This window comes from Ambystoma mexicanum, chromosome 8, assembly GCF_040938575.1.
Source record: "Ambystoma mexicanum isolate Mex_15411 chromosome 8, UKY_AmexF1_1, whole genome shotgun sequence".
NCBI lineage: Eukaryota > Metazoa > Chordata > Amphibia > Caudata > Ambystomatidae > Ambystoma > Ambystoma mexicanum.
This window is the reverse complement of record NC_090929.1, coordinates 401566877-401594178: the sequence shown is the minus strand read 5'-3', so window position 1 is coordinate 401594178 and position 27302 is coordinate 401566877. Positions and strand designations below refer to the sequence as shown.

At 44.6% G+C, this 27302-nt stretch overlaps 1 protein-coding gene across 1 annotated transcript in view; it reads right to left on the bottom strand.

Moving 5' to 3' along the window:
• C8H9orf43 (chromosome 8 C9orf43 homolog) overlaps positions 1-27302 on the bottom strand; it is a 906643-nt gene that overhangs the window by 711305 nt on the left and 168036 nt on the right. The window contains exon 2 of the mRNA XM_069612161.1: positions 3234-3432. Coding sequence (XP_069468262.1) covers positions 3234-3393 — 160 coding nt within the window. The 5' untranslated portion in view covers positions 3394-3432. The remainder of the gene's footprint in view (positions 1-3233; positions 3433-27302) is intronic.

Sequence of the window (27302 nt, the reverse complement as noted above, 5' to 3'; positions counted from 1 at the left end):
CTGTGGCACAGAATCTTGTAATAAAGAAGAACAAACAAAACTATCAAGTGAACAAGGTAGATATAAAGTGAGAACCGATGAAAGGGGAAATATCAAGTGGGAACAAGCCACAGCCAAGCTAAGAAAGGCTGGATTAATAGATTATGAGAGGTCTAAAACCTCCAACAAGAATGTGAGAAAGTATAACGAGGAAAGTTGTCACAGATACAACACAAAAGAGAGTAGAAAACCCAAGACTGTTGTAGAAGAACTACAAGAGTTAACCCAAGGGCAAAAGGGAGACAAATATTGAAGAGTGTGGTAGACACGCAGCACAAGGAAAAGAGACTGTCAGTATATGTTGGCACACCAGAAGAATCAAGCCAATCTCCTGCATTTATTTAAGTTAGGTATTTTAGTGGTAGGGTCAGGTAGAAATGTGATTCATGATTGATTACTATCTTCTGAACTTAGAGGTCTGAGACATTCTAAAAACCTTCCAGGTTATTGATAGGAGTGAGAGTGATCATCATCCTCTGGTTATGGTGTCTAGTGAACTACCTAATTGCAGAGGCTGCTAACACATACAAAAAACAACAAAGATCATTAAAGATGTCAAATCTCCCAAATCAAGTGATGCCATCAATGCAAAGACAAAGAAATCAGGTTTTTGGCAGGTTTGATTCCTGATGATGCCATTAGGTGGTCAATTGCAGGTCCCGTTAACACTCACCAGTGTTTGGGGTCACTGCAGGGCCTCACTATACAGAGGATGTCTTGCTGGCCTCTCCCCATGGAAAAGAAAATGTCTGGAATCTGTACAGAAAGATGAATTTATGGAAGCTCTTTTCACTTGGAATTTCTTCCTTGGTACAGGATATGCAGTGGTGAGGTACGTTTTTAATTCCAAGCAAATAGAGCATTGATAACATAGTTAACTCTTTCATAAGCTACCCCCACTGCTTTCTAAAAGGACCTGGAAATCAGGAAGCTGAATATGGAAGTAAGACAATGTCGAGCTAACTTCCACTATATTTTCGAAAGCTCTGTGAATTTCTGAAGCTAATTCTGGTAGTAAGGTAACAGCAAAGTAGGCACTCCATGGTACATGCAACCCATCTATATCACCTCATAGACTTTTCACTTGTTTACTGACATGATAAAACATATAGCACATAAAGCGCAAGATACGAGGACTGCTGTTATTTTTTCATACATTTTTTTAAATGTATTATGTAACAGAAAATAAAACTGTTGCAATTGCTTAATAAACAAAATCAGTACAACTAGAGCAGTGATGACAAAGCAGCAAGGAAGTGCATGCATTCCATCTTTCTATGTAACCTGAGGAGATGTTGACCCACCATCAGAGCACCTCAATCCTGCCCAACCCATCTACCGCAGACCTTCTGAAAGTTCTGGGGGAAACCCCTAGCATGATAAACTTGTCTCTACAAGGATATGCATCTATCCCCTTCAGCCAACCAACGACTCACTCATGGGCGTTCTGCTACCCCGCACATTACAGCTATGGTCTTCTTCATCAGGCCGATTGTTGTGGCTAAGAACACTTTCTTATATTTACTGAATCCAGCCTCACCCCATATACCCAGCAACACCAGTTTAAGATCTAAGGGAAACTGGACCTCCAACATCGTAGAGGGCCTGTTCAATCCCCTCTCCCAAAAAGCCTGGATCTGCGTGCAGCCCCAGATCATGTGGAAAAGTGCCACCCACATTCCGGCGGTCGCCCTGTGTTATGCCCCACCAGGCCAACTGCGCGCTGGAATAGTGCACTTGATGGAGTACCTTTTATTGGATGAGCTTGAGCCGGGCAGATATCCCCACCTCTCTCGGAAACACTATTGCCTATACCCATTCCTTGGGTTCCAACACATCCACATCTTCTTCCCATCCGTTCCCTGAGTGGGTGAAGCTGCCTTGGTCCCAAACGCATTTAGGACCTGGTATAGGGTGGAAGTTACCTTGGTTGTGATGTGCTCTGGTCAGAGGATGGCCTTAAGGGGTGAACATAGTGGTATCTCCTCCAAAGATGTGAACTGGGATCCCACCACGTGGGCCAATTGTAAGTGATGGTAGTACTCCTTGCCCGGCAGACCATACATATCTTGTAGCTCCCCAAACGTGCAAAGTCACCCCTACTGCACCACGTCTGCCAGATTACAAATCCCTCTGTCCTCCCAACTACAGACGTTTCCCATTTTCAGTATCTCAGGCCGGAGTGCATTGTGCCAGAGGGGTTGGTCCAAGGTCGGCTTCCCCCCCCAGTCTATATATCTATGGGCATCGGCCCACACCCGACGGGTGTGCTTCAGCATCGGCGGATTCAATGACTGCCGTTGATGGTGTTAACAGTGCCGACTGTCTCTGCCGATGCAGCCCTTCTTTCCCAATGAATGTAAGGTAAATATGTTGTGTAATGTCGTTTTCTGATGTACACTGTACTATTTACCTTGCAAAGATAAGATTAAGATCTATTGAATATGCATGCAATGTAATGTACTGTTTAGAAGGTCATACGTTGACAAATAATTTTCCTGCATCTGAAATTATCAATCTTATGTCTTCCAATTATATATGCAACGTATTGTACAGTACAATATATAATTGCAGGGCCCACAGTAGCAATCGAGGATAATCAAATCCATAAGTGCTGCTTGCTCCAGTGTTTAGTGCAGCATACGCATTTTAGTTTGACGTGCCCCATGCACAAATGTGTTATTCACGCAAGCAATTACTGATTCACTGATCTAGCAAAACACACATCCTGTGTGCCGAATTCATAAAACCGCTGAATATAATATTACGGTATTAGTAATTTATTATAACGAAATAGTGGATTCCTACAACCTTAAAGTACACGTTTATGATGTAATATAGTTCTCCTGCAATGCAACACACTGTTTTAACATGTAATGTTTAGACTATTATCTGCTTAACTGCCAAGCACCTAAAGCACATTGAGGCCATGATCATGGCAATTAGGCATAAACAAATATTACACAATATAACAAAGTAAAACTAAGGCTGTCACGTACGTTCCAAACATAACATTGCTTAGCCATCTTTGTCCACGAGGGGACTTGCGCATATGCTCAGTAGTTTAAAGAAAAGAAACAGAATAAGCTCACAACAATTTGTTTTTACCATTTTTGTAGACTGGCAAGTAGGAAAAAAAGTGCCCCTTCAGTATGAAGGAAAGCATGTAGTCATTGCCGCATTTGTCTCTTTACCTTCATCTTCTGAAGTGGATCCAAAGGAGGTGCCAAGCTTCCTTTGCTGGTAGCGTGGGCGTCCACGCACAAGACGCCGTACAGAAGTCCAGCAGAGTGGATGTTGGCAGACCGGCATGGTACACACAGTCTCATCCAGCATCCTGGAGTCGGCAATCATTCCTCTAATTCAACTGTGTTGGTTTGTGTAAATTCAATACTAGAAGGAAACATAAAAACAAGGTCTAAAGCAGTCATTTGCTAAAGCATCATTGTTTCAAGAGACATTAATATTCTCCAATGGCTTCATACTTGTACTGGGGAGACCCCCGGCCGGCCCAAAGAGTTGGGGTTTGCTCAGAAGTACTTTAAGACGAGATAACTGCACCTTGAGATGGATGGGGGTGCAGATTTATTACTCCAACACCAATCAATAAGGACAACTCAATGGTTTGGCAAAGGGGAGTCTGTTTAATGACAAGTACACAAAACGGGCAGCCATGGCAATCAGCTGTGATGCGATAGCCCGTCTCGCTCCAACTCCTCGAACTTCATACAAAACATAACTTTTATACTCAAAACGCTTCATAATCTGACGTGTAACACGCAAGAGTTAACATGCAATTCTGTTGGTTAGGAAAAGGTAACTTTAATATAGGTGCTATATCTGTATATGGTAACAGAGTGAGGGATTGGGTAAAACACTATCAGGTGGGCAACTCAAAATGACTACTGTAGACGTCACTAAAAGTACGACATCCCTTTGGTTCTACTAACTATAGAACCCTAGATGACTTGGTCCATTGTGATTGGGTTGGCATCAACCCCATGCATAAATTTCCACTTTGCACTTTGCTTAGCAGCATGCAGAACGGTCAGCCAGGTGCAGGGTGTCCCCCAATTCACCTTGCCTTTCTTCAATCAATCATCACTTTATGGGCTATGTGTCAATTAGTTCACTGTGGCTGGCTTCGAAACTGCATCTTCTTGTCTCAAAAAAGTTCTGATATCTCTGTCTGGGCGGATGCCAAGTGTAGGTGTGAACCCCTGCTCCTTCTCGCTCGGATGGTCACGTGCTAATTCAACGTAAGTTTGCCTAGTTTCTCTTAATTTGTGCATTTGATTTTCGTTTCACCCGCCACCTGCCTTCGCCTTCTTGTCTCTCTCCTTCAGAGGCAGGATATTCTGTTCTTAGCTTCAATTAAAAGTAGCTACTGTCCATAGCTTCTATTGGTATGACCGTGGCTTCCCCGGCACAAGCTGCCTCTGCCGAGTTTTGATTCATCTTCTTTCCTCGTGTTGCTAGAATATGAAACTTCTTACGTTGGCCTATAATAACCTGGGTTGGTTCTGCTTTTCATGCAAAGTGGACTTGCACTTATATAACATGCTTCGTTTTGAGGTAGATTGTTTACAATGGTGCTTGGCGCTCTATTCTTCTACTTAGCATAGCAAGCCGCACGGTTTTCTTAGCTTTCTCCCGGGTACAAGCATATGTACAGACGTTAGCTGGTTGAATATCTTTATCCTGTTTACTGCTTAAGCTCACTTGTATTTCAACAACATTCTCTCCTTTTAGTTTCACGATATCTTTATTCATGGCATTTTGTCTTATCGCGTCATCCTTTGGGCGTCATTTCTTCTATTGGTGCGTTATCTCAGGCCCTCGTGACGTCACCATTCGTCTTCCATTAAGGAATTTTTTGGTTTCTTCCTGGACAGTACTTGAGCAATCTTCATTTTGTTTCATTTGCTGGTAGGGTTTCCTCAATGGGTACCTTACTGTCCATTGTTGTCTGGTTATTGGTACATTAATAGGTATTGTTCTTCTGATAGGCACTGGGTAGAGCCCTACTGCGGCTCTCTGCTGGTTTATCTGCTCATCATACGTCACATATTTTGGTGTGAACGTTCCTGGCACTTCAAAATGGTTGACTGGAGTGCAGGCTTTATTTGGGACCTCCTCTACACTCCCCCCTCTGGGCGATTCATCAACCACTTTCACTTCCTCCTTTGGATTCATCTTACTTGATTCCTCTGAATTCATCTTCACTTTGTCGTCTGGGTTCATCCCTTCTTCATCTTCTAGGTCTGTACATGATGGTTTGAAGAAGTGTCTCTTTGGAGACCATATTTTTATTACTCCCCTCAGGCTTCCTGCTGTCCTTACATGTTCATCTTTATTCCATGTCATCAGCTGACCTTGTTCATTTGGGCTGCAGTAAATCCATCTTCCTATATCATTTCTGCGTTTCCAGGGATAAAGAAACTTTGTACCTTCTGGTGCGTGCTTGCTGGCCTTCACAAAGTCTCTTATTTCTTCATCAGTCAGATCTCTGGGCTTCCATCCTGGTTTGACATCGATCCCGATCTTCATCCCTATGGCTTTCTTCGCAGTTTTCTGCCATTGCGAGATTATGATCTTGATAACGCAAAATCCTAGTAATATCATTACTAGCAGGGCTCCCAAGAATTTGAATGCATCCACCATCCATTGTGGAACCCATGAAAACAGTGAGCCAAACCAGCTGTCATCATCAACTTCGTCGGATCCATTGATCATTTGGTTCTGTAGGTTTGTCAGCATATTTATAGCTTCTGTTAAAGTTCCATTTTCCTCGTCGTGAGAAGGTATAAACGTGCAACATGATTCTCCTATGATTGCAAAAACTCCTCCATCCACAGCTGTGATCATGTCAAGCACATATCTGTTCTGGAGAGTCATCAGTCGGATTGCTCTTAGCTCTTCCTTGATTGCATTGAATCCTTTTATTGTCGTGTTGATGGTTTGCAGTAACTCCCATCTGGTTATCTGCAACCATTTAGTATTTACTCCAACTTGGATTGAAAAACCATTGTGAACACTGATGGGGCGAGGCTGAACAGTCTGTGTTCATATGGATTGCATGAAATGCTTCTTCTGATTTAACAGAGAAGTAATTCTCTCTCTTCATTCGGGTTATCAGTTCTACAGATCTCTTCTTCCTCAGGTGAGCATCTGCTTTCGGAAAACTGTTAATATTCAGGTCAATTTTCGGGATCACTAATGCTGGAACGTGGACGTTCACTATTGTGCATATACCTCCCCAGTGTTTCGGCAGTCTGATGTATGCTTTGGATCCACATGCCCAATAATGATCCATGATCACTGCAGTCCCATGAGTCATTCCAGGAGCCTCAAAAAGTTGTCTGCAATGTTGATTCTCTCCCATTTTCCTTGTGCCATTGTTCCTGAAGCACTAGTGTTTGTTCTAGTGGCACTATGTGCAAAGGTCCTCCTCTGTCTTCGACCCATGTTAGTAGTTTTGTAAGTTTAGGCCATAGTAGTTTGCACAGTCTTTGTGAGTTCTCAATTGCTTCGTTGCAGGCTCCAAGGACCATCCATGCTCTGCAGATCACTACTCCTTTCTCCCATCCATCTGGTGAAAGCACTGTTCCCCAAATCTGCATTTGGCCTCTGTTTTTCCAGCTCTGAGCCTCTGTTGGAGTTTTCCCTTGGACATTTAGTTTTGGGTTCACTTCCCATCTTATTCCTGCTCCTTTAAATCCAGGCTTCTCATACCTGATCACATGATACTTAGTAAGAGCTCAGTTTCTTGTTTTAATGTCTTGGACATAATCGTCTTTATCGGGATATGCTGGTTCAGTTGCCCATATCAATGAGGCATCACTTCCCATGAACTGGCCTCTGGTATTGCACATTGAGAGACCGTGTGCTGTCGGGACGTCGATTTCTACAGCCACAAAGATCTTGGACTTCCCCATGCTGTACAGTAGGAGTGTGCAAATGAAGCATTCCCCTTCGGAATTTGGTCTTCCTACTTCCTTCATGTGCTGGTACCAAATGTTGTCACCTAGGTGTGCTGTGCTATCCAGGTAATCGTTCAGTTTATTGTCGTCTTCATGCATGCTTCTCTTGATTCTTAAGGATGCCATGTAGTTTGCTGTTACCACATCTCCGAATGCATCTGTACGGTTCTCAGGCATCCTGGTCCATGGTGCAGGCTTCCTCATCTGTGCCATTTGAGTGGACAGGAGTCTGGCAGCTCTTTTCTTTTCTCCCTACATCCTTTCCCTGCTGGATGCAAGTACCCATACCCGCCAGCCTGGGACTGGTCCGGTATATGGCTGCACTGGGGAACTGGTACTTGTCCCTTGTGTTTGAACATATATGCTGGGTAATGCAGTCTCAGCGGTTTTGTTTTTCAGTTCCTCATGCAGTTTCCTCACTCTGGCTATGTGCGGGAAAAGTAAGTCTACAAACATTGACGTCCTTGCAAAGAGTTTTCTGAGTTGGCCCTTGTTTTCTCAAGAGTTTCTGATATGACTGCTTCTGTTGGCTTTTCTCTTAACTCTTCTTGTTTTCTCATGACAGTTTCTGTGAAGTTTCTTATGGCAGACAGTCTCTTCCTTTCTGCTGCTTTGGTTTGTGGCTCTGCAGTCCTTGATGCTAGGCTTGTTTCGTGTACATTCAGTGTTTGCGTGCGTGTAGTTGTCAGTGATGTTACTCCATTCATCTCTTGCCGACCCTGCCTCCGGCTTTTCTTTTCATTCGTTACCATAAGTGTGTGTGTCGTTGCTAATTACATCCATTTCAAGTTCATTCACTCCACCATCAGAACTTCTAGGGGCTGGAATAACTATATAAGGTCTGGGTGCTTTTGTGGGTTTCATGCGTGTATCATTAGGTGGGTGCACTGAAATTGGAACGCTTTGTGCACCAATAACGAATGCAGTTCTGATTGTTAATGACAGTAAGATAATGATGACTATGATACATAGGTACATGATAGTTTTAAATGTGAGGCGGCAGCATTTTCTTCCAGAGAAGCGTGGTCGCCTCTCTTCCTGCAGGCGGACCAGGTTGCTACTCTGGACCCCCATCTCGATCATTCGCCAAATGTCAATGTTATTATTCCCTTAACCAATATCGTTTTTCGAGGTTCTGTGTTTAGGAGTGTCTGGTGCTTCAGGGTGTCCCCCCTCTTGTGAGTGACAATCATCTCTTATTTCAGGATACAGTTCTTTTGCTAGACTATGGAAAAAATCAAATTCAGTGAGACCCTTTACTGTGCATGTGCAAAGTATGTAAGCTCCCAGTCCACCCCTCGAATCTGCTTCAGTCCTGAGGACATATTAGACACTGATCAGTAGGAGAAGAAATAGGAAGGAAAAATAACAACAGGTACAACAAGTGAAATTCTCAATGCTTCCTCGATCTGTCCCTCGACGGAAGGTTTCACAGTCTCCTCCGATAACTCCTCTGATAATTGGAAAGTTCCACTTGAAGCATGATTCCATGCAGTAGAGTTCCCATTTGTGCAATATTAGATGGATCTCTGATAAATGTGAGGACGTCAACATCGATTGTTCTCCCCACTAGCTCTGGAAAGTCAGTGACTAGGCAGAAAAGGACATTGTGTGCCAATCTGCTGGCTTATGGTGACAGGGACATCTGTCCTGTATTTGCTGAGGTTCAGGATCATATGTTTTTTCCTTGATGTAAACAATGTTTGCACTGTCCGTTTGCGTGGAGTGCGACCAAAAATATGATGTTGTTTAGGAGATGACTTAGGTTATCTGTATTTGTTGGATCTCGAAGAAACGTTAGTGTATCTGTCGTTCTCCAACAATAGTTGGACAGTCTTCAATTATGCGAAAGAACAGTGTGTTGATGAGCTCATATATTTCCGTCTGTGTTGGGAACATTTGATTCTTTCTCGCTGTACCCAGGGAGTATAACAAATTGTTCGGCAATGACAGTCTTATTATTTTTTCATTTTCAGGATCTTGGAGAAAGTCTGTGACACTGGTGAGTCTTCCTACCAATGACGGGTGTGATCCTAGCACTAAGTGGACATAGGTGACCACGTCCTTTGTGATATCTCTACTGTGGGACACCATAAGTGATTCCTAATAGGGTCTCGGTGTTGAAAGAATCTGGGTACTGTATTTTCTTCCAATTTATGTTTCCTCGATCAAAATTTGGCATATCCTTTCTAATCAAGGCTTCAGCGTGCCTCAGTCTAAAGTTCAAAGTCAACCGACTATGTTGTGGCTTATACGCGCAATTTTCTTCTTCACCCTGCAACTAGGATGCACAGAGTGTCTGTTTTTATGTCCTTATCCCCTTTTTTTTTGCTTAGAGGAATGTCCAAAATGAAGCCACAACTTTTGCACAAAAGTTCTTTGTCTTTGTCTAGCGGGTCGTGCGTCCTTCTTCCTCGTCATGGATCTCGTCTGCATGTTGCTCGTCGATTCCTCTCCTTGGGGTGCAGGCAGGGGGCCTTCTCCAATGAAGGGTTTGATATCACAGAGAAAAGTCCATGCTCTCCTGCCCTGTAGCTTCACAGTGGATGGAGTGCAGTCCTCTATGATAAAAGGACCGTTGATTCTTGGCTCGTCCCACCTTTTCCTTGTATGGTTTTTCACAAGGATGGCGTCTCCAGGGAAGACGAGTGGAACTCGTAGACCTTGAAGGGAGTCTGATGCAGTGTCTCCTTCTGTGTCCTGTGCTGTGCTACACCCTTTTAGTCGTTGCTGCAGCTGGTCTGAAATTACAGTAAGGCAATGTCATGCCGTTGCAGCGGTTGCGAATATGGGATAGGTGGAAACAAGTCTGCCATTGAAATTCCCCTCACGCTTCTCACGCATCGCTGCATGCAGTCTAGTTGTTTTGCTATGCACCTACCGTCGGAACTATATAATTCAGACAGCCCCGGTGGCGGATGCATTGCAACGTTCCTGGATTTCTCCTGTGTTGTTTACGCTCCTTATAGTGTTCCCTTAGCGGTGCTCCGCTCGCTATCCTTCCTTCCTTCCTTGCTTGCCCTTTTCTCCGCTGTTCTTTCGCTTTCCTATCCCTCCCTAATTTCGTTTCTTCTTCGCGCGTGCAGCCACATGGCTTTCTGTTTCCTTCTGACTAGGTTTCTCCTTGTCCGCCACAGCTTTTCAAAGTCTGCCACTACTGTGCTTACCTTCTGTTTCCTCTTACCCGATTTCTTTCTAGGTCCTTGGCTGCATACTCCTGGCTCTCGCCACTCATTTGTTTACTTGCCTCTGTTTTCCTGCACACTTTGTACGTTATTGTACTGTGCTTCCCAGCCAGGATACTTTCCTCCGCATTTGGAACTCCTACTCAAACCCTCGTCCCCTTAAGGATCCGCCATATTTTGATCACGCTCCTCGCTACTATCACCACATACCTGTTGGTTTTTTTATGCCAAGTGGCTTTTTCCCCATTCACATGTGGTCTCGGGAGAGGAGTCACCGATCCACTTATTATAGTGATCACGGTGGCTTTCTTCCGCGGCAGGCCGTTCCTTCATTTAAAAAAAGAAGTACCAGTACGGAGAAGAACGAAGAAACTGGACACACCGCTGATATCCTCAGGTGAGGAGGAAGGGGTGGAGGGGAAGCTGGATTCTTCAGAAGTAGAGGAAGATATATCCAACCCTGTTGACAGGGAAGATGTCATACAGTTCAGATAGTTTTGCATTTCAGACCCTAAAACCTCTCCTATTGACCGGGTATCACATTTAGCTCTATCGCGCGGTGTTAGGGGAGTTCTCATTCTTCTTCCTGTAGCTATCTCGTGTGGCGTAAAATGATGGTCGGAGCCGGGTTGGTTCCAAAGTGCATACAGTGCCAGTGGAAGGCAGTGCAGCTATCCCTTCTTTAGAGTAAGCTTCAACGTGGCTATCCTTTCCTTTAACAAGCCGTTGAGCTACTCACATATCCCATTACCTTGTGGATGATACGCCGACGAGAACTTGTGCTTTATACCAAGCAGCAAGCTAATTTGTTCAAATACTGCATTGACAAAATGAGGGCCATTATCTGATCTCATGACTTCACACCCCCCCACCTTGGGAACACTTCCCTCACTAGAAATGTGGCCGCACAGGTAGAGTCTGTGTGTGTACAGGGACCTGCCTCAATCCATCTAGAGAATGGACAAACCACAACAATTAAAGGAATGGTTTGCCCAAAAAATGTGATTGCAAAAAAAGATGGCCAATAATAAAAAAAATAGATTGCAAATGAAGCTCAAAATTTACAAAAGGAAGCACATGGGGGCATCCATTTTGTGAAATCGATGCCCGCCTGTGCTTGCTTTTGCGGCACTAATGAAGGAAAAGCCAGCCAGCTGTAGTAAACAAAAGCTACCACTGGGTGGCTTTTCCTTCATTGGTGCCGGGACTCGGAGGACGCAGACCGGAGACTACAGGCAGAAAAGCTGCAGCTGCATCTCGGTAAGTGCTATTTATTTAAAAAAAAATAAGCACTAGCTGCAGGAGCCCGGAAAACTTAGAAATAAAACCGCAGCTTTAAAAATGTTGTATTTATGTTTGTGGTAGCTTTTTAAGCTACCGCAAGCATAAATACAACGTTATTGTGTTTGAAAAGGCTGCATTTTTTTCTTTCTAAGTTTCTCAGGCTCCTCCGAGCTGCTGCGTTTCTGCCTAAAGCTGCTTTCCCATTTTGGGCTTTTGGGCTCCCCACAGGGAGCCCGTGAGCCCCAAATGGGAAAACAGCTGTAGGCAGAAACACTGCAGCATTTAGCATTTCAGAAAACAACCGGGCTGTGTTTCTGCTTAAAGCTGCTTTCCCATTTGGGGCTTTCGGGTTCCCCACAGGGAGCCCGAGAGCCCCAAATGGGAAAAAAGCTTTAGGCAGAAAAACTGCAGCATTTAGCATTTCAGAAAACAACGCATTGTGTTTCTGCCTAAAGCTGCTTTCCCATTTGGGGCTTTCGGGCTCCCCACGAGGAGCCCGAGAGCCCCAAATGGGAAAACAGCTTTAGGCAGAAACACTGCGGCATGGAAACACAACCGCGTTGTGTTTCTGCCTGCCTTGGCCATCACTTTGGGTCTCCGGTGCTCCCCTGTGGGAGCACCGGAGACCCAAAGTGATAGCCAAAGAAGGCAGAAACACAACGCGGTTGTGTTTCAAAAATGCTGCAGTTTTTCTTTCTAAGTTTCTCAGGCTCCTCCGAGAAACTTAGAAAGAAAAACCGCAGCATTTTCAAACACAATAACGTTGTATTTATGTTTGCGGTAGCTTCAAAAGCTACCGCAAACATAAATACAACATTTTTAAAGCTGCAGTTTTATTTCTAAATTTTCCGGGCTCCTCCAGCCCGGAAAATTTAGAAAAATAACCACACCTAGTGCTTATTTTTTAAAAAATAAATAGCACTTACCGGGATGCAGCTGCAGCTTTTCTGCCTGTAGTCTCCGGTCTGCGTCCTCCGAGTCCCGGCATCAATGAAGGAAAAGCCACCCAGTGGTAGCTTTTGTTTACTACAGCTGACCGGCTTTTCCTTCATTAGTGCCGCAAAAGCAAGCACGGGCAGGCATCGATTTCACAAAATGGATGCCCCCATGTGCTTCCTTTTGTAAATTTTGAGCTTCATTTGCTCAAAACTTTACATGAGGACTTAAAAAAAAAAGTGCCAATCTATTTTTTTTATTATTGCCCATCTTTTTTTGCAATAACATTTTTTGGGCGAACCATTCCTTCGAGTATCTGTACCCGTTGCATGCTTGAATCATGTCGATGTAATCGACGTGCAAGTGCTGAAAAGGTCCATTTGGCCTGGGGATGACTCCTCTCATTACCTTTAATGTGTGCCCAGCGGTGAATTGCTGGCAGATTATGCAGTTCACCATGAAAAATGTAACATGCTCTGCTAAATTCGGTATGAACCAGTCTTCCGTGAGCGTTGCTGCTAGATTCTCTTTTGTCATATGGGCTGGGTAATATAGTTGCTCCAGCGCTATTCTTAATAGGGCGTACGCATTACTGGTTTACCAGTGCTGTCTTATTGCCACAAGCTGTCAGAGGGGTTTAAAGAACACCCTCAATGTTTCCACTGGTTCTTCTCTTCCTGCGGTGCCTCCCCTTGGAGTTCCATTAACTGTGTTTGCCCCAAATTGCTGTAACCCTCAGGTGCGATTCGTGCAAGCATCATTAGTCCATTGGTATGGATAGCTTCCACTACCATAACTATCTCACTTTTTGATGCCATACGCTTGGCTTCCGTGTCTGCTGCTTAATTTCCGCGTGAGATAAAATCTGTCCCTCTCATGTGGGCGGCGCATTTCACGACTGCTATGGGCACTGGTAGCTGTAGTGCCTTAATCAGCCTGTCCAATGAGGCTGCGTGCTGCACTGGCGTGCTGTATGCTCGGAGGTAGCCCCTCTTTTTCCAGTGCTCTAAGCCTGCTGATGTCACATAGGCGGAGTCAGTGTACACCGTTACTTCCTGGTCTGCGTGATTCTCAATGGCGATTATCAACGCCAATAATTCTGCAGCCTGTGCTGAATAATGAGATGGTATTCGTGCACTAAGAGCACTTGAAATTCTCCATTTGTTGTGTGTTTCATCACAGCAACGCCTGTGTATCTTTGCCCATCATTTTGATCGATTCTCGAAGACCCATCAATAAAGATGATCTCTCCTCCTGCCAAGGCATTTTCTTTTACCCTGGGAATTCCATCATAGAATTCTTCATAATTTGCGCAGTCATTTATCGGATCTCCTTCAGTGACTGGCTCTGCGATGAACATAGCTGGGTTTACTATCTTACATTGGACTATTTTAATTGATGGGTTTGATATGATCACTTCATAAGCAGAAGCTCTCTGAGATGTCAATGTGCCCTTTGGTTTCTCTAGAATGGCAAATAATGAGTGCTCGACGTGCAACGTCATGGAGCATCCTATCACAATGGTTGTAGACCTCTCTATGGCGAACACTGCAGCAGCTAAACTTTGTTTGCAGGGAAAAAGGCCTCTCATTACTGGGTCCAGATTCCCACTCTAATATGCCAGGGGCTTGTACCCCAATGAGGTTCTTTGAGCGAGTACTGCCGTCATAACGCTACCATCTGTGTGTGAAAACATGTAAAATTCCTCTGCATATTTGGGGATTCTGAGAACTGGAGCAGTACAAATAGCTCTTTTGAGTTCAGCAAACGCTTTCTCCATGGCCTCAGACCATTCAATCTTTTCTTTCGTCACTTGGGCTTTCTTTAGGGCCTGAAGTAAAGGCTTAGTATAAGAGCTGTAGTCGAAGACCCATGCCATGACATAGTTGCATAGGTCTAAAAAGCTCTGCATTTGTTTTATCGTGTGTGGCTTGGCCATGTTCATTATGGTTTCGGCCCTTTCTGGGGTCACTTTCTTTCCCTCATGGGAGATCAGATGGCCTATGTACAGCACTTCTTGTTGACAATATTGTAACTTTTCTTTGTCAACCTTATATAATTTCTCAGCCAGTATAGTCAATAGCTGAACAGAATCATGCCTGCATTGCTCTTCTGTAGTGCTGCAAATTTGGATGTCATCCACATATTGTAAGACAACACTTTCTAATGCAATATATCTCAAATCCATCTGCAGGACTCTGTTGAAAATACACAGAGACTCACAGTATCCGTGTGGAAGCCTCGTGCTTTTCAGACGCATTTTTCTGAACGTGAATGACGTCCGATCTTGTGAGTCACAGTGCAACGGGATTGAGAAAAATGCATTTTTCCAGTCAATCACTGTGAAATATTTTGCCTCAATGGGTATATTACATAGGATTGTAGACAGGTTAGGGACTAGAGGGAACCTTGGCCTCGACAATGTCATTTATTGGGCGTGAATCCTGGATTAAACGCCAAGACCCCCCCCTTTGATTTTTTTTATCGGATAAACTGCGGTGTTGCATGACGACTCTGACGTCACTAAAAGGCCCTGGTCCATCATGGCAGAAATTGTCTTAAAAATCTCTTCATCTGCCTCTCTGGACATGGGATATTGTCGTGCCTTAGGCAGGATTCTCCTGGTTTTAGTTTAATTTTCACTTCTCCCACCCCCTTCAAGAGGCCTACGTCATAGGGTCCTGTAGTCCATACTGGGACAGGCACCTGGGCCATGTCGTCTTCAAAATATTCAGGCCGATTTAATGCTAGCATCATTCTCTGAGGTACCTCCGTCTTGATCATCTTTACATAAAAGGTGAGACTTATTTCTACCATTTTCTCTCCTATATCTGTTTGTTCTTCAAATAGATCGTCATCGGTGATGTCAGTCACTCGATATCCTTCTTCGATGGCGATTATCACGCACCATTGTCTGCCCTTGTTATCGTAACCGTCAACCAAAACCACTTTCCCTCGCACTGCAGCTGTGTGTATCATCAAGGGAAATACTTGTCCCTCTTCCTCATGCATCGGTATTCTGGGTCTGAATAAGAACTCATCAGGGGTTCTCATAATTTTGTCTGCAAGGCCTGGCAATCCTGGCATAAGCACACGCATACCATATGCGAACATTTCTGGCTCTAATGGTATAGCCCTCATGGCTATGTGTCCTGAGTATGCTCTAATCATTTTTCATACATTTGAGTAGTACATTCCTGGAGTGGAACATACTATGCCCCCCTCCATGAATGAGATTGTCATGTTTAACTTCGTCATTAAGTCTCAACCCAAAATGTTTACTGGGGTTTGACGTGAATATAATAAAGGTACATTCATTTAACACTCTCCTATGGAGACTGGGAGTGCGTTTGTAAAGGGAACTCGACTGTGAGCTCCTGTGAAACTCTGAGTATCTATGGCCTCGCAGGACAAGGAAAACCTGCCTTCACGTATGCACGAGCGTGTTGCACCCGTGTCCCCTAGGAAGGAATATTTTTTACCCCCTATAACCACATCCACCCTTGTTTCCCTGTGAGGGTCTGGTGTCACTGATAGGTTAAAGCACATCAGGGTTGCCAGTGAGCTGTCCTAGTTCATGTATACATTTGGCCCACTGTGCACTTGTGGATTTTCCCCATTCCCATTGTTACTTCCCCTTCCAGAGTTTGGAGTCTGCCCTGTGCTCATTGCCTGTGACACTTGCAACTGTGCCTGCTGGGTCTGTCATTGTGGAAAATTGCCCATGCTCTGGGGTTGTACTCCTTGTTGTGCTCCTGGCACTTGTTGTTGCACTGTGTGATTCTGTGCAAAGCCCTGTTGAAAAACTGAAGGTGGATTTGCCATGTCTGCTACCATTCCTTGGCCATTCTGTATCATGCCTTGATTTCTGCATGTATGCGCCAAGTGCCCTGTCATTCCACACAGCTAACACACTGGCAGTGGTCGGATTATTTTCCCATTTGACATATCCAGGTTTCCATTTTGCAGGTTTTGAAAGCCTCCTTGATTATTTTGGAAACCTCCCTGATTGCTCTGCCATCCGCTTCCCCGAAATCCTCTTCCCTGTGGGTAAAACCCTACGTTACCCTGATTATTCTTTTGTGGACTTGCCACCTGCTGCATGCTTGATTCAGTTGCGCTAGTTAGCATGGCTCCTTAAAGAGCATACTTTGATAGTTTCTTCTGCACCAATTTCGCTTCCTCATCCTTTCGAGTTGCTTCCTTTTTGCGATTCTTCTCCTGCAGCAGTCTACAATAATGTGCGATAGTCAACTGCACTGGTTCTGGCAACCCTTAGCACAATATATGGTAAAACCGAGGTATTGATTTCTTGCACGATTCATGAGTCTCGAGTACCCATGCGTCTTTGAAATTCTGTATATAAATTAACGGATCCTCAGAATCCTTCATTTTTCAAGTCATTATAGCTCCGATATCGGAAGTAGCCTGCTCGTGCCCATACATCATCTGCTCTCTCAAGGCGATTAGGGGACCCTTAATGTCACCTATAGCTAACGTGTTTCCTCCTGTCATTTTTTCTAACTCATGTATCCATTTTCCGGCTCCCGATGTCAGCATTGGAAGCTTGGAAGCTTGTTTTTCAAGTTTTCTCGATCCATGTGTGGCCATGGAATATATTGTGGTCTTACCCCCCCTTCACTAGTAGCGAAAATTGGAATGCGTAGCCCTCTTTCTCTTCTCTCATTGTTCTCCTGTCTATTGCAGGGGTAATATTCCTGCATTGCCGTCTACCTGGCAATGTCCTTAGTCTGTCTACATAGGGCAGTGAAAACACCCCCCTCTGACCATGACATACTCCTTCATGTCGGTCAAGCTGCGTTGCTGATCTGATGCCCTTGGTGCAGACTCGCTAGCGTCTGACCATCGTATCCCTTTTTCCCTTGGGAGTAGTCTTTCGCTCTGCCTCCCTTCTTCATTTTCCTTGCGCTCCTCCCTTTCGGAGTCGGAACTGTTTGTCCACAATTCACGCAACTTCTCGTATCCTCTTTATCCCTACTTATTTCTAGCCTATCCAGGGATAGGTCCCTATTTCCACTACTTCGGGGGACATCCTCAGTGTCGTACAGCTGATTGCTCTCGAGGCGCTCGTCTTCCCCCTCCCCTTCGGGGTTTGTTCCAACCCCATTCCATCAAATATTCTATCGATCGTTTCTCCGATGCTTCTGGTGTTGAAGTCATCTTCAAAATTTGCCCTAGATGTGCCTGGTACTGAATCGTACGCAGGAAAGAATTCTTCGATGTCTTCCCAGTCTGCAACTGGATCGGGGTTTTTAACCTCCCTCTCCAAATACTCAAGATCGCGTGCTCTCTGTCTCCGCTTACCTTCGATATCGTCATCAAATTTTTTGCGCTTCCTCGTTGTAACGCTCACCTGATTCCCACGGAGGCGCAGGTCTAGCTTCGAGTGCTGATGCTTCTTCAATGGTGAAGCGCAGGACTCTGAAGATGGACAGGAAGGGCCCCTCTACTCTGGCTTCTCCGGCTCGCAGGAATATTCCCCTGTGCGTGAAAAGGGAGTATTACCTACTGACTGAGTTATGCTCAAGCCTCCCACTCTCTTCCAACCCTCCACGATACCCTTCCACGATTCCCCGTGAAGTCTCACCTTAGGGTCAGGAAGGATGAGCTCTCCATCCTGCTTCTGATGCAGGGGTGCGTTGAAACCCGGTTACTTCACTGGATTGAGGATTATGGGAGTTCAGGTAAGCTTGACTATTCAGGTAAGGCTTTGTAAAAGTTCTGTTGCAAGTTCAAAAGTCCAAGCTTAATAATAATGTTCATTATCTTTTTCCCCTTAGGGGCCGGGGTTCGGAATGCCGGAGATATGGCGCCGACCCGAAGTGATACGTGCAGTTCCAGTAAATGACAGGTAAGTTCTGGATGAGCGCTCGGGTAATGTCTTTGCATTCGCTCATTCAATGTCTTTGTCTTTTTTCCCCATAGGGGCCGGGGTCCGGATGCCTGGAAGCGGCAAGACCCGAAATGAAATGGGAATGACCCAACAGGTAAGACTTAGAAGGAAACTGAGCTTTTCCTATTCCCTTCCTTCTCTCACCTTGTTCTTGTCTTTCTCTCTAGGTTCTGGGAAGTGGCTGTGGATCCGGATGATCGCTGCTGAAGATGGTGGCGTCCAGGAAAGGTGAGTGAAATGCAGCGCTGCAGCGATCGTAGCGAAATGCTTTTAAAACGATGTCTTCCTTTTCAGGATCGTCGGTGTGATGCCTCTGTGGTGCTGATTTAGCAGGTAAGGTCTTTTGTCTCCCTTTGCAGGTGACCCAGGATACTGACAGGCGTGGCTGAGGTCCAGATGCAGGAGCTGACACGGTGAGCGTCCAGCTGCGAGGAGCAGAACAACGCGAAGCGTAAGTTGCTGATCGGGTGTGGTTTAAATAGCTGTGGAAGAAGTTCCAAATGTGTATCCTTCCTCCGATCAGGTATGTATCCTTCCCCGACCACACCCGGGTGGAAAGTAATCCCACAGTTAAAGTAGTTCCATTCAGGCTTCAAGAGGGCCTGGATGTGGCAGCATGGTCTGCATCAGGTAAGTGCACATTAAAACACTTGAACACATGTCTAGCTTTATGAGCCTGGCGCCAAAGGCGCCAGGACAGGGGTCCAACATGAGCCTGGCGCCTAAGGCGCCAGGACTGCGTCCAAAGGGCCCCAGCTTGGGCCCGCTGGCACTCCCCTGGGGGAAATGATGCCTGCCTCTGGGGTTGCTGGGTCGGACCTGGCTCCTTGGAGGTAGGCATCATGACACTCGTCTCTTCTCTGACCCTACCTTCTTCCTTTTTCTTTTCATTTATATGTTCATCTGCTCTCCGAATTTCCTCATCTCTTCATCTTCTTATTCTTTTCTCATGTATTCTTTGCTTTTCCTCTAACTTTTGCTGTTTCTGTCTGTCCTGATCATTGGCTGATCTTGGGTTGTGATTGAGCTGTCTGTCTTACTCTGCACGATATAGTTGTTCTCGCCTTTGTCTGTCTTTCCTTCTTATCCTTTCGTCTCTTAACTCCTTCTTCTTCCCCTTTCTCTGTGTCTCATCTAACCTCTCCTTTTGTTTCGCATCATCAATGCCTTTGCCATCGAGTTTCAATAAGATTTGTCCTCCCATCCATTCATCCTTTGCGAATGCTATCTCATCAGTTCTACCTTCGTTTCCCTTCCATCTCTTCCCTTCTCTTTCCTTGTCGAGAGATGCACTTGTCTGTGCCTGGTCTCTTCTTTCGTCATCACGTCTCTCCTTGTCCCTTGGGACTATGGAGGTTATATTTTTGTTCCTATTTTTCCCTTGACATTCGTCACTGCTATTTGTGGGTGACTCATACGCGGGGTTGCTGTACCCTGTGGCTGCTTTAAGTTCTCTCAGTGGGTATAGCCCCTCGTTCTTACTTTCTTCGATTTTTGCTTCGGGTGGGGCAGGTGGCACGGGTATGCATTACACGCCCATCTGTGCATACATTAAATATCCAATCTGTTGGTGGCTCTTCCTCCTTTCCCTGTTTGTACATTTTCCACAACTCAAGAACAGCAAGGTGTTTTTCCAACTTCTTGCCTGTATATGTGACGTGCAAATATGTTGCCATATGCTGTAAAAACGGTTTTACATAAAGACCCATTTTGTGGCCACAGCATAAACATCTTGTGGGTGGTACCTTTAAACCACTCTTTACTACATTTCTTTAGCTTGGGTGCATGTTTTGGCAACTGTTTGCATAAGTGTGCTAATGGAGTCATGTCCTCCATGCTTAAATCTGTTCCCTTTCCTCTTTATACAACACTTGTCAATGCTTTCGTGTGGTTTAAACAACTTCTGACAATATGAGCGAGCACCAAACACTGCAAGCTCCAATCCAAATTTTCAGAACATTTTATATATTCTAATCTACTCAAAAAGCATCAATTTGTGTGCAATTCTATCTCAGGTATTAAATCGCAAACATTTTAAATCAGTACTCTTAAAAAAAATATTTTACATATGACGTCACAACAAAACATGTAAGACAGACGCTTGACAGACTAGACGGACACCAGCTGGATCCGAATATCTCTGCCTCTAATCATTACCCCTTCATGGAGTGTAAACGTACCCCTTTCACAACGTCTTTAAATGTTGTGGTAGCCTATTAATTCCCCATTATGTGGAACTTTGGGTACACATTTCTGTAGCCTCTATATTAGCGTAGGAATAAGGCAAATCCTCTCACTTCTCGGGTGTCTCCCTCAGTTGCCTCTCCCTTCTTGGTAACCTTTATTTATTTAATTATTCACGAGTCATTATCCCCTTATATATATATATACAGTCTTCTCTACTTCTGACTATTTTTGTTTTTCCCTCCTCCCTCCGTTACCTTTTCCCTTTACTTGTTCTAAGGTATGCACTATTTGCCAAAGCATTCAATTTTTTGCTTCACTCACCATTCGCATGGTTTGTTCCGGACCCTCGGGATCACCACCTTTTGTTACCGCCTTCTTCAGCTTTTCGCCCGCTCAGCTGCCAGTAGAAATGGGAAGGGAAGTGTGGCGAACACGGGACCCTTCAGGCCCTGAATGCAGTCTCTTCTTTATGTACCACTGTCTACGGGGAGCTTCACGGTCTACTCAGCCAAATGGCAAAGGACTCGTGATATTGCCGAGGACCTAGAGTTACTTTATGTCGACAGTCAATAGGTGTCTTATTTTAATCAATAATCGATAGTGGATAAACTATCCTCTGCTACCAAGTGTACTGGCGAGACACCCAGCCGGCCCATAGAGTCAGGGTTTGCTCCGAAGTACTTTAAGACGAGATAGCTGCGCCTTGAGATGGATGGGGGTGCAGATTTATTACTCCAACACCAATCAATAAGGACAACTCAATGGTTTGGCAAAGGGGAGTCAGTTTAATGACAAGTACACAAAACGGGGAGTCATGGCAGTCAGCAGTGATGCGATAGTCCATCTTGCTCCAACTTCTCGAACTTCATACAAAACATAACTTTTATACTCAAAACACGCCATAATCTAACGTGTAACACTCAAGAGTTAACATGCAATTCTATTTGTTAGGAAAAGGTAACTTTAATATAGGTGCTATATCTGTATATGGTAACGGAGTGAGGGGATTGGGTAAAACACTATTAGGTGGGCAACTAAGCCCTTCCTTCAAAATGACTCCTGTAGACGTCACTAAAAGTATGACGTCCCATTGGTTCTACTAACTATAGGACCCTGGATGACTTGGTCCATTGTGATTGGGTTGGCATCAACCCCATGCATAAATGTCCACTTTCCTTAGCAGCATGCAGAATGGTCAGCCAGGTGCAGGGTGTCCCCCAATTCACCCTGCCTTTCTTCAATCAATCATCACTTTATGGGCTATGTGTCAATTAGTTCACTGTGGTTGGCTTTGAAACTGAATCTTCTTGTCTCGAAAAAGTTCTAATATCTCTGTCTGGGCGGATGCCAAGCGTAGGTGTGAACCCCTGCTCCTTCTCGCTCGGATGTTCACGTGCTACTTCACTGTGAATTTGCCTTGTTTCTCTTAATTTGTATGTTTGATTTTCGTTTCACCCACCACCTGCCTTCGCCTTCTTATCTGGATCCTTCAGAGGCAGGATATTCTGTTCTTAGCTTCAGTTAAAAGTAGCTACTATCCACACCTTCTATTGGTATGACTTTGGCTTCCCCAGCACAAGCTGCCTCTGCTGAGTTTCGATTCATCTTCTTTCCTCGTGTTGCTAGAATATGAAACTTCTTACGTTTGGCCTATAATAACCTGGGCTGGTTCTGCTTTTCATGCAAAGTGGACTCACACTTATAAAACATGCTTCGTTTTGAGGTAGATTGTGTACAATGGCGCTTGCCGCTCTATTATTCTACTTAGCATAGCAAGCCACACTGTTTTCTTAGCTTTCTTGCAGTTAGAAGCATACATACAGACGTTAGCTGGTTGAATATCGTTATCCTGTTTACTGCTTAAGCTCCCTTGTATTTCAACAACGTTCTCTCCTTTTAGTTTCACAATATCTTTATTCATGGCATTTCGTCTTATCGCGTCATCCTTTGGTCGTCACTTCCTCTATGGGTGCGTTAGTCCAGGCCCTTGGGACGTCACCATTTGTCTTCCATTAAGGACTTTTTGGTTTCTTCCTGGACAGTACTTAAGCAAACTTCATTTCGTTAAATTTGCTGGTAGGGGTTTCTCAATGGGTACCTTACCGTCCATGGTTGTCTGGTTATTGGTACTTCAATAGGTATTGTTCTTCTGATGGATACTGGGCACAGCCCTACTGCGGCTCTCTGCTGGTTTATCTGCTCATCATATGTCACATATTTTGGTGTGAACGTTCCTGGCACTTCAAAATGGGCGACTGGAGTGCAGGCTTTATTTGGGACCTCCTCTTCATACTGTCTCTTTAAAACTGAATTATGTCCCCATGTCATGCAGGGCACCTTCAGAGCATGTCTCTGCCTTTTTAGCCCATATTTATTATGGAAAAAGCTAACTTTATCACAAATGCTGCTGCCAATAGAAATATAACTAGCAAGAGGTTTTACACATGACGTGGGGCTACTGGGTGGCTCTGTTGCCACTGTACAAGGCGGAATGAGGAAACCCGGAAGCTCTGTAATTAGTATTAAGTAAGTAAAATTAAGTAAGAATATTCTCAGCTAGGTGGAAATGTCCACAGGAATGACAATATTAGAAGAAACGCTTTGTCATAAAACATAAATACAGTTGTTGTACATGAACTAGTCAAACACAGTAATACAGTCCAACATATGTATTAAAAGATATATTAGACATTTCCTTGCCTCCGACTAAACTGTAGGCAACATCTTTAACACTCTACTTACATTTTTTTATTGTATTGTGTATTTAGTTAAAAATAAACCTTAAACACAGCTTTATACAAAATACAAAATAGACAGTTATGCACTACAATCATTAAAATCATAAACCATTAATATTTCCAGTTCTTCTGGAAAGTCGATTACTCAACTTCTGGCCCAACAGGCCTTTCCAATCAATAAAATACAAGATACATATTGCCCTTCTTTACGTAATCCAATGTATGTTACTGGCAGACACGATCCCCTTCCATCAACAGCCTCCCGCCAAACATAGTACCCTCCACCAGTTATATAACCAATAAGTTTGCTCCATATTATGTGCTCCAAAACTGAGCAGTGTGTATACTATTAGATTTTGTCACAAAAGCAGGCTAGGCCTTATGATACTGCAATTCCAAAACACTGCATTGTGTCAGGATATGTCGGCTGGTTTCCACCTGTGCGGCAGAGTCTTCTCCGTATTGGACACCACACCAACGCCCCCTATAAGCATATGTAGGTAATATGTTTAAACAGAGATAGATGACACAATCTCTCATCCTCTCCCTACAAGGCTTAAGGAGATAAGAACATGGCTCATCTATTGTAAAAATCTGCTGTATGTATTCCTGATACCGCCTTATTGTGCTTAGTTTCTCAATGGAATCAGCTCTATACCACTCTCGGGTCTTCTTAAGCAGATTTAAATAATATGGGGTGATAGAGAGAATGAGATATTATCACAGTGAGCCTGGGTTGTATTTGATAACGAAATAAGGAAAGAGTTTACAGGTTTTATCATTAATCTTGCCGCCACCTGGTCCATGAGCGTGTTGCCATCTAGAGGACTCAACCTAAGTGTGCAATAAAACGTACTTCTCTTGAGCAGCCATTGAGTACAGAGGGATCGTAGGCCAAATTTGAGTCACAGGGCATCTACTGGCATAGCATTCCGTACCTTTAGTATAGATCTTTATAGTTTCCCCTCGATTCTATCCAACCAACCCGCATGGATCTCCGATAGTAACTCGAGTCCATATGTCAGAGCGGGGATAATGCTCGTCTGAGATAGCTGCATCAAACCCTCAATGTTATTGCCTTCTGATCCTGTGACAAAGCGTTTTATCCGGAGCCAATTCTTGAATACACGTGCAGAAGAACAAGTTACTTAACAACTGTAACGTTCTTTCGATTGAAAGTTCCTCCCATGTATTCCTCATCTGAGGTATATTCGTATATCTCCAGCTTTGCGACTTTGGAAAAGAAATTTCACCAGAGGGCGCTGTGCTCAAGGCCGCGGCCACGGCATCGATGTCCCTCGAGGGCTGCCATAGAGCATCAACGTCATCTGCAGTATAAAGGGCTCGAGCTGCAACCTTTGGCTTCAGTTCTGTTTTTTCGTATTCTCAGTTGAGTAGTTGATCATGCGTACCTCTAGAATGCAAGCTCTCAAGGAATCCAGAGAGTAAATGGCGTAAACTGTACAGCGGGGTAGGCTCGGAGGGTCCATGAGGAATACGTGGGAGGAACATCCAATCGAAAGAACGTTACAGTTGGTAAGTAACTTGTTCTTCGAATGGAGTGTGTCCTCCTACGTATTCCTCATCTTAGAGAGACTCCCAAAGCAGTATGAATTTAGAGGAGGGAGTACAGTTGAATTCTAGTCATGGACCGTATGCAGATCGGCCTTAGCAAAAAGACTCGCTTGTGATGAGGTGGAGTATAGAGAGTAATGTTTTACAAAGGTGTGCAATGACGACCAGGTGGCCGCTGGGCACTGCACAAATATTCTGCACCGGGACACCCCTCAAGTGCCGTCAAAGTTGCCATGCCTCTAGTTGAATGGGCTCTTATTCTATCTGGAAGTTCCTTTCCAGCCAACCTGTAGCACTCGCCAATTGCCAAAATTATCCATCTGGATAATTGTTTGTTTTGTTACTGATAAGCCCAATTTGTGACCGATATATCCAACAAAATGTTGCCAGTCTAGCAATGTAAAAACGGATAGCCCTTTATGGGTCCAACCTGTGTAATCTTTCTTCCTACTTACTTGCATGTGGTGGAGGAGAGAAAGAAGGCAAAGTGATCTTTTGAGACAGATGAAATTCAGAGACTATTTTAGGCAAAAATGAGGGTTTGACTCTAAGAATAACCTTGTCTTTATGAAAAATGGTGTGAGGAGGCTTACAAGAGAGAGCCTGTAATTGTTTTCAAAGTGAGAAGCCTTAACGGGCAAGAATGCATAGGCTCAAAAGGAATGCATGTTAAGAATTTAAAAACAAAATTTAGATTCCAAACAGGGACTTGAAAAGGGACTGGAGGGTACACGTTAGTGAGACCTTTTAGGAACTGCACAACCAATGGAATTTTGAAGTATGAGACCTCTTCGTGAGGAGCGCTTAAAAATAGAAAGCGCTGCCAGGTATCCTTTTATTGTGCCAACCTGTAGCCCCAGAAAGGAAAGAACCATAGGTGTAGTACATAGAAATGGATCCACATTCTTGTCCTTGCGCCAGTTACTGAACGACACTGGTACAAGGACTTTGTTGCTGGCCTTCTGGCCAAAAGCTAAAATCTCCATTACGTCACCCGGGAGGTCCCAATCCTTATATCTCAGCCTCTCAGAAACCATGCGCGAAGGCTGAGTGTCTTGACCACTGGATGGAGAACACGACCTTCCTCTTGCGAGAGGAGATCCTCTCTTTGTGGAAGACGTATTGGAGAGCAGGTGGACATGTCCAGAAGGTTCAGATACCATGTTCTCTTGGTCCAATCTGGGGCAATTAGGATCATGGTTTTCCTGAACTTTCTCAACCTCCTGATTACGTGAGGAATCACAGGGATTGGAGGAAACGCGTACAGAAGTGAAAATTCCCAGTCCACCACAAACGCGTCTCCTAGAGCTCCTCTTGGAGGAAATTCCCCTGAGCAGAACAGGTCGCACTTCCAGTTGACACTGGTCATGAACAGATCCACTTGAGGGGTTCCCCAAAGGGTGAAGATCTCTTGAAGGACTTCCTGAGCTAGCTCCCACTCGTGACAGACTATGCTTTGCCTGCTCAGAGCGTCCGCCGCCTTATTCTTCTCTCCGGCTAGGTGATCTGCCGCCAGAGAGATTCATTCTTGTATTGACCAGAACCAGAGCTGCACTGCCTCTCTGCACAGTGGCAGTGACCCTACACCTCCACTTTCGTTGAGGTAGTACATGGCCACTGTGTTGTCCGTCATTATCAGGACATTCTTTCCCCGTACAGAGGGCAGAAAGGCCTTCAGCGCTAGTCTGATTGCCCTCAGCTCCAACAGGTTGATGTGTAGTTTGGACTCCGATGGAGACCAACGACCGCTGATTGTCAAATCATTGGTATGGGCTCCCCACCCCGTGAGTAGGTCGTCCTTCACTACTGTTATCTCAGGCCATGGTTGCCAAAAAGATTCTCCTTTGAGGATATTGTCCTTGCAAGCCCACCATAGAAGATCTTGAACTACTCGAAACTTGCAGAAGATCTGACATATCCTCTGAAGATTGGGACCATTGAGTTCTAAGGGCCCATTGAAGGGATCTCATTCTCAATCGCGCCTCGGGCACCAGAAAAATGCAGGATGCCATGAGGCCAAGCAACCTCAGAAAATCGAAGGCCGGCAGACGCATTCTGGAATTTTATTACCATCTTCAGAATGTGTAGAACTTTCACCTCGGGAGGCAAGGCTTTATTGAGACTTCTTGTAATTGAGCTGAGACTTCTTGTAACTGAGGGAGAAGCTCAGTCCGTGCAAGAAGTGGCAGGTCATGGTCAGATGTTCCTGGGCCTGTTCGGGTGAACGCGCCCTGATTAACCAATCGTCCAGGTAAGGGTAGATGTGAATCCCCCCTCTCCTGAGACTCGCTGCCAATACCACCATCAGTTTGGTGTAAACCCTTGGGCGGAGGTCAAACCGATTGGCAGAACACAAAACTGATAGTGAGAACTGCCAATGGTGAACCTCAGGTACATTCTGTGCTTGGGATGGATCGGCACATGAAAGTAAGCATCCTGAAGGTCCAATGATACCAACCAG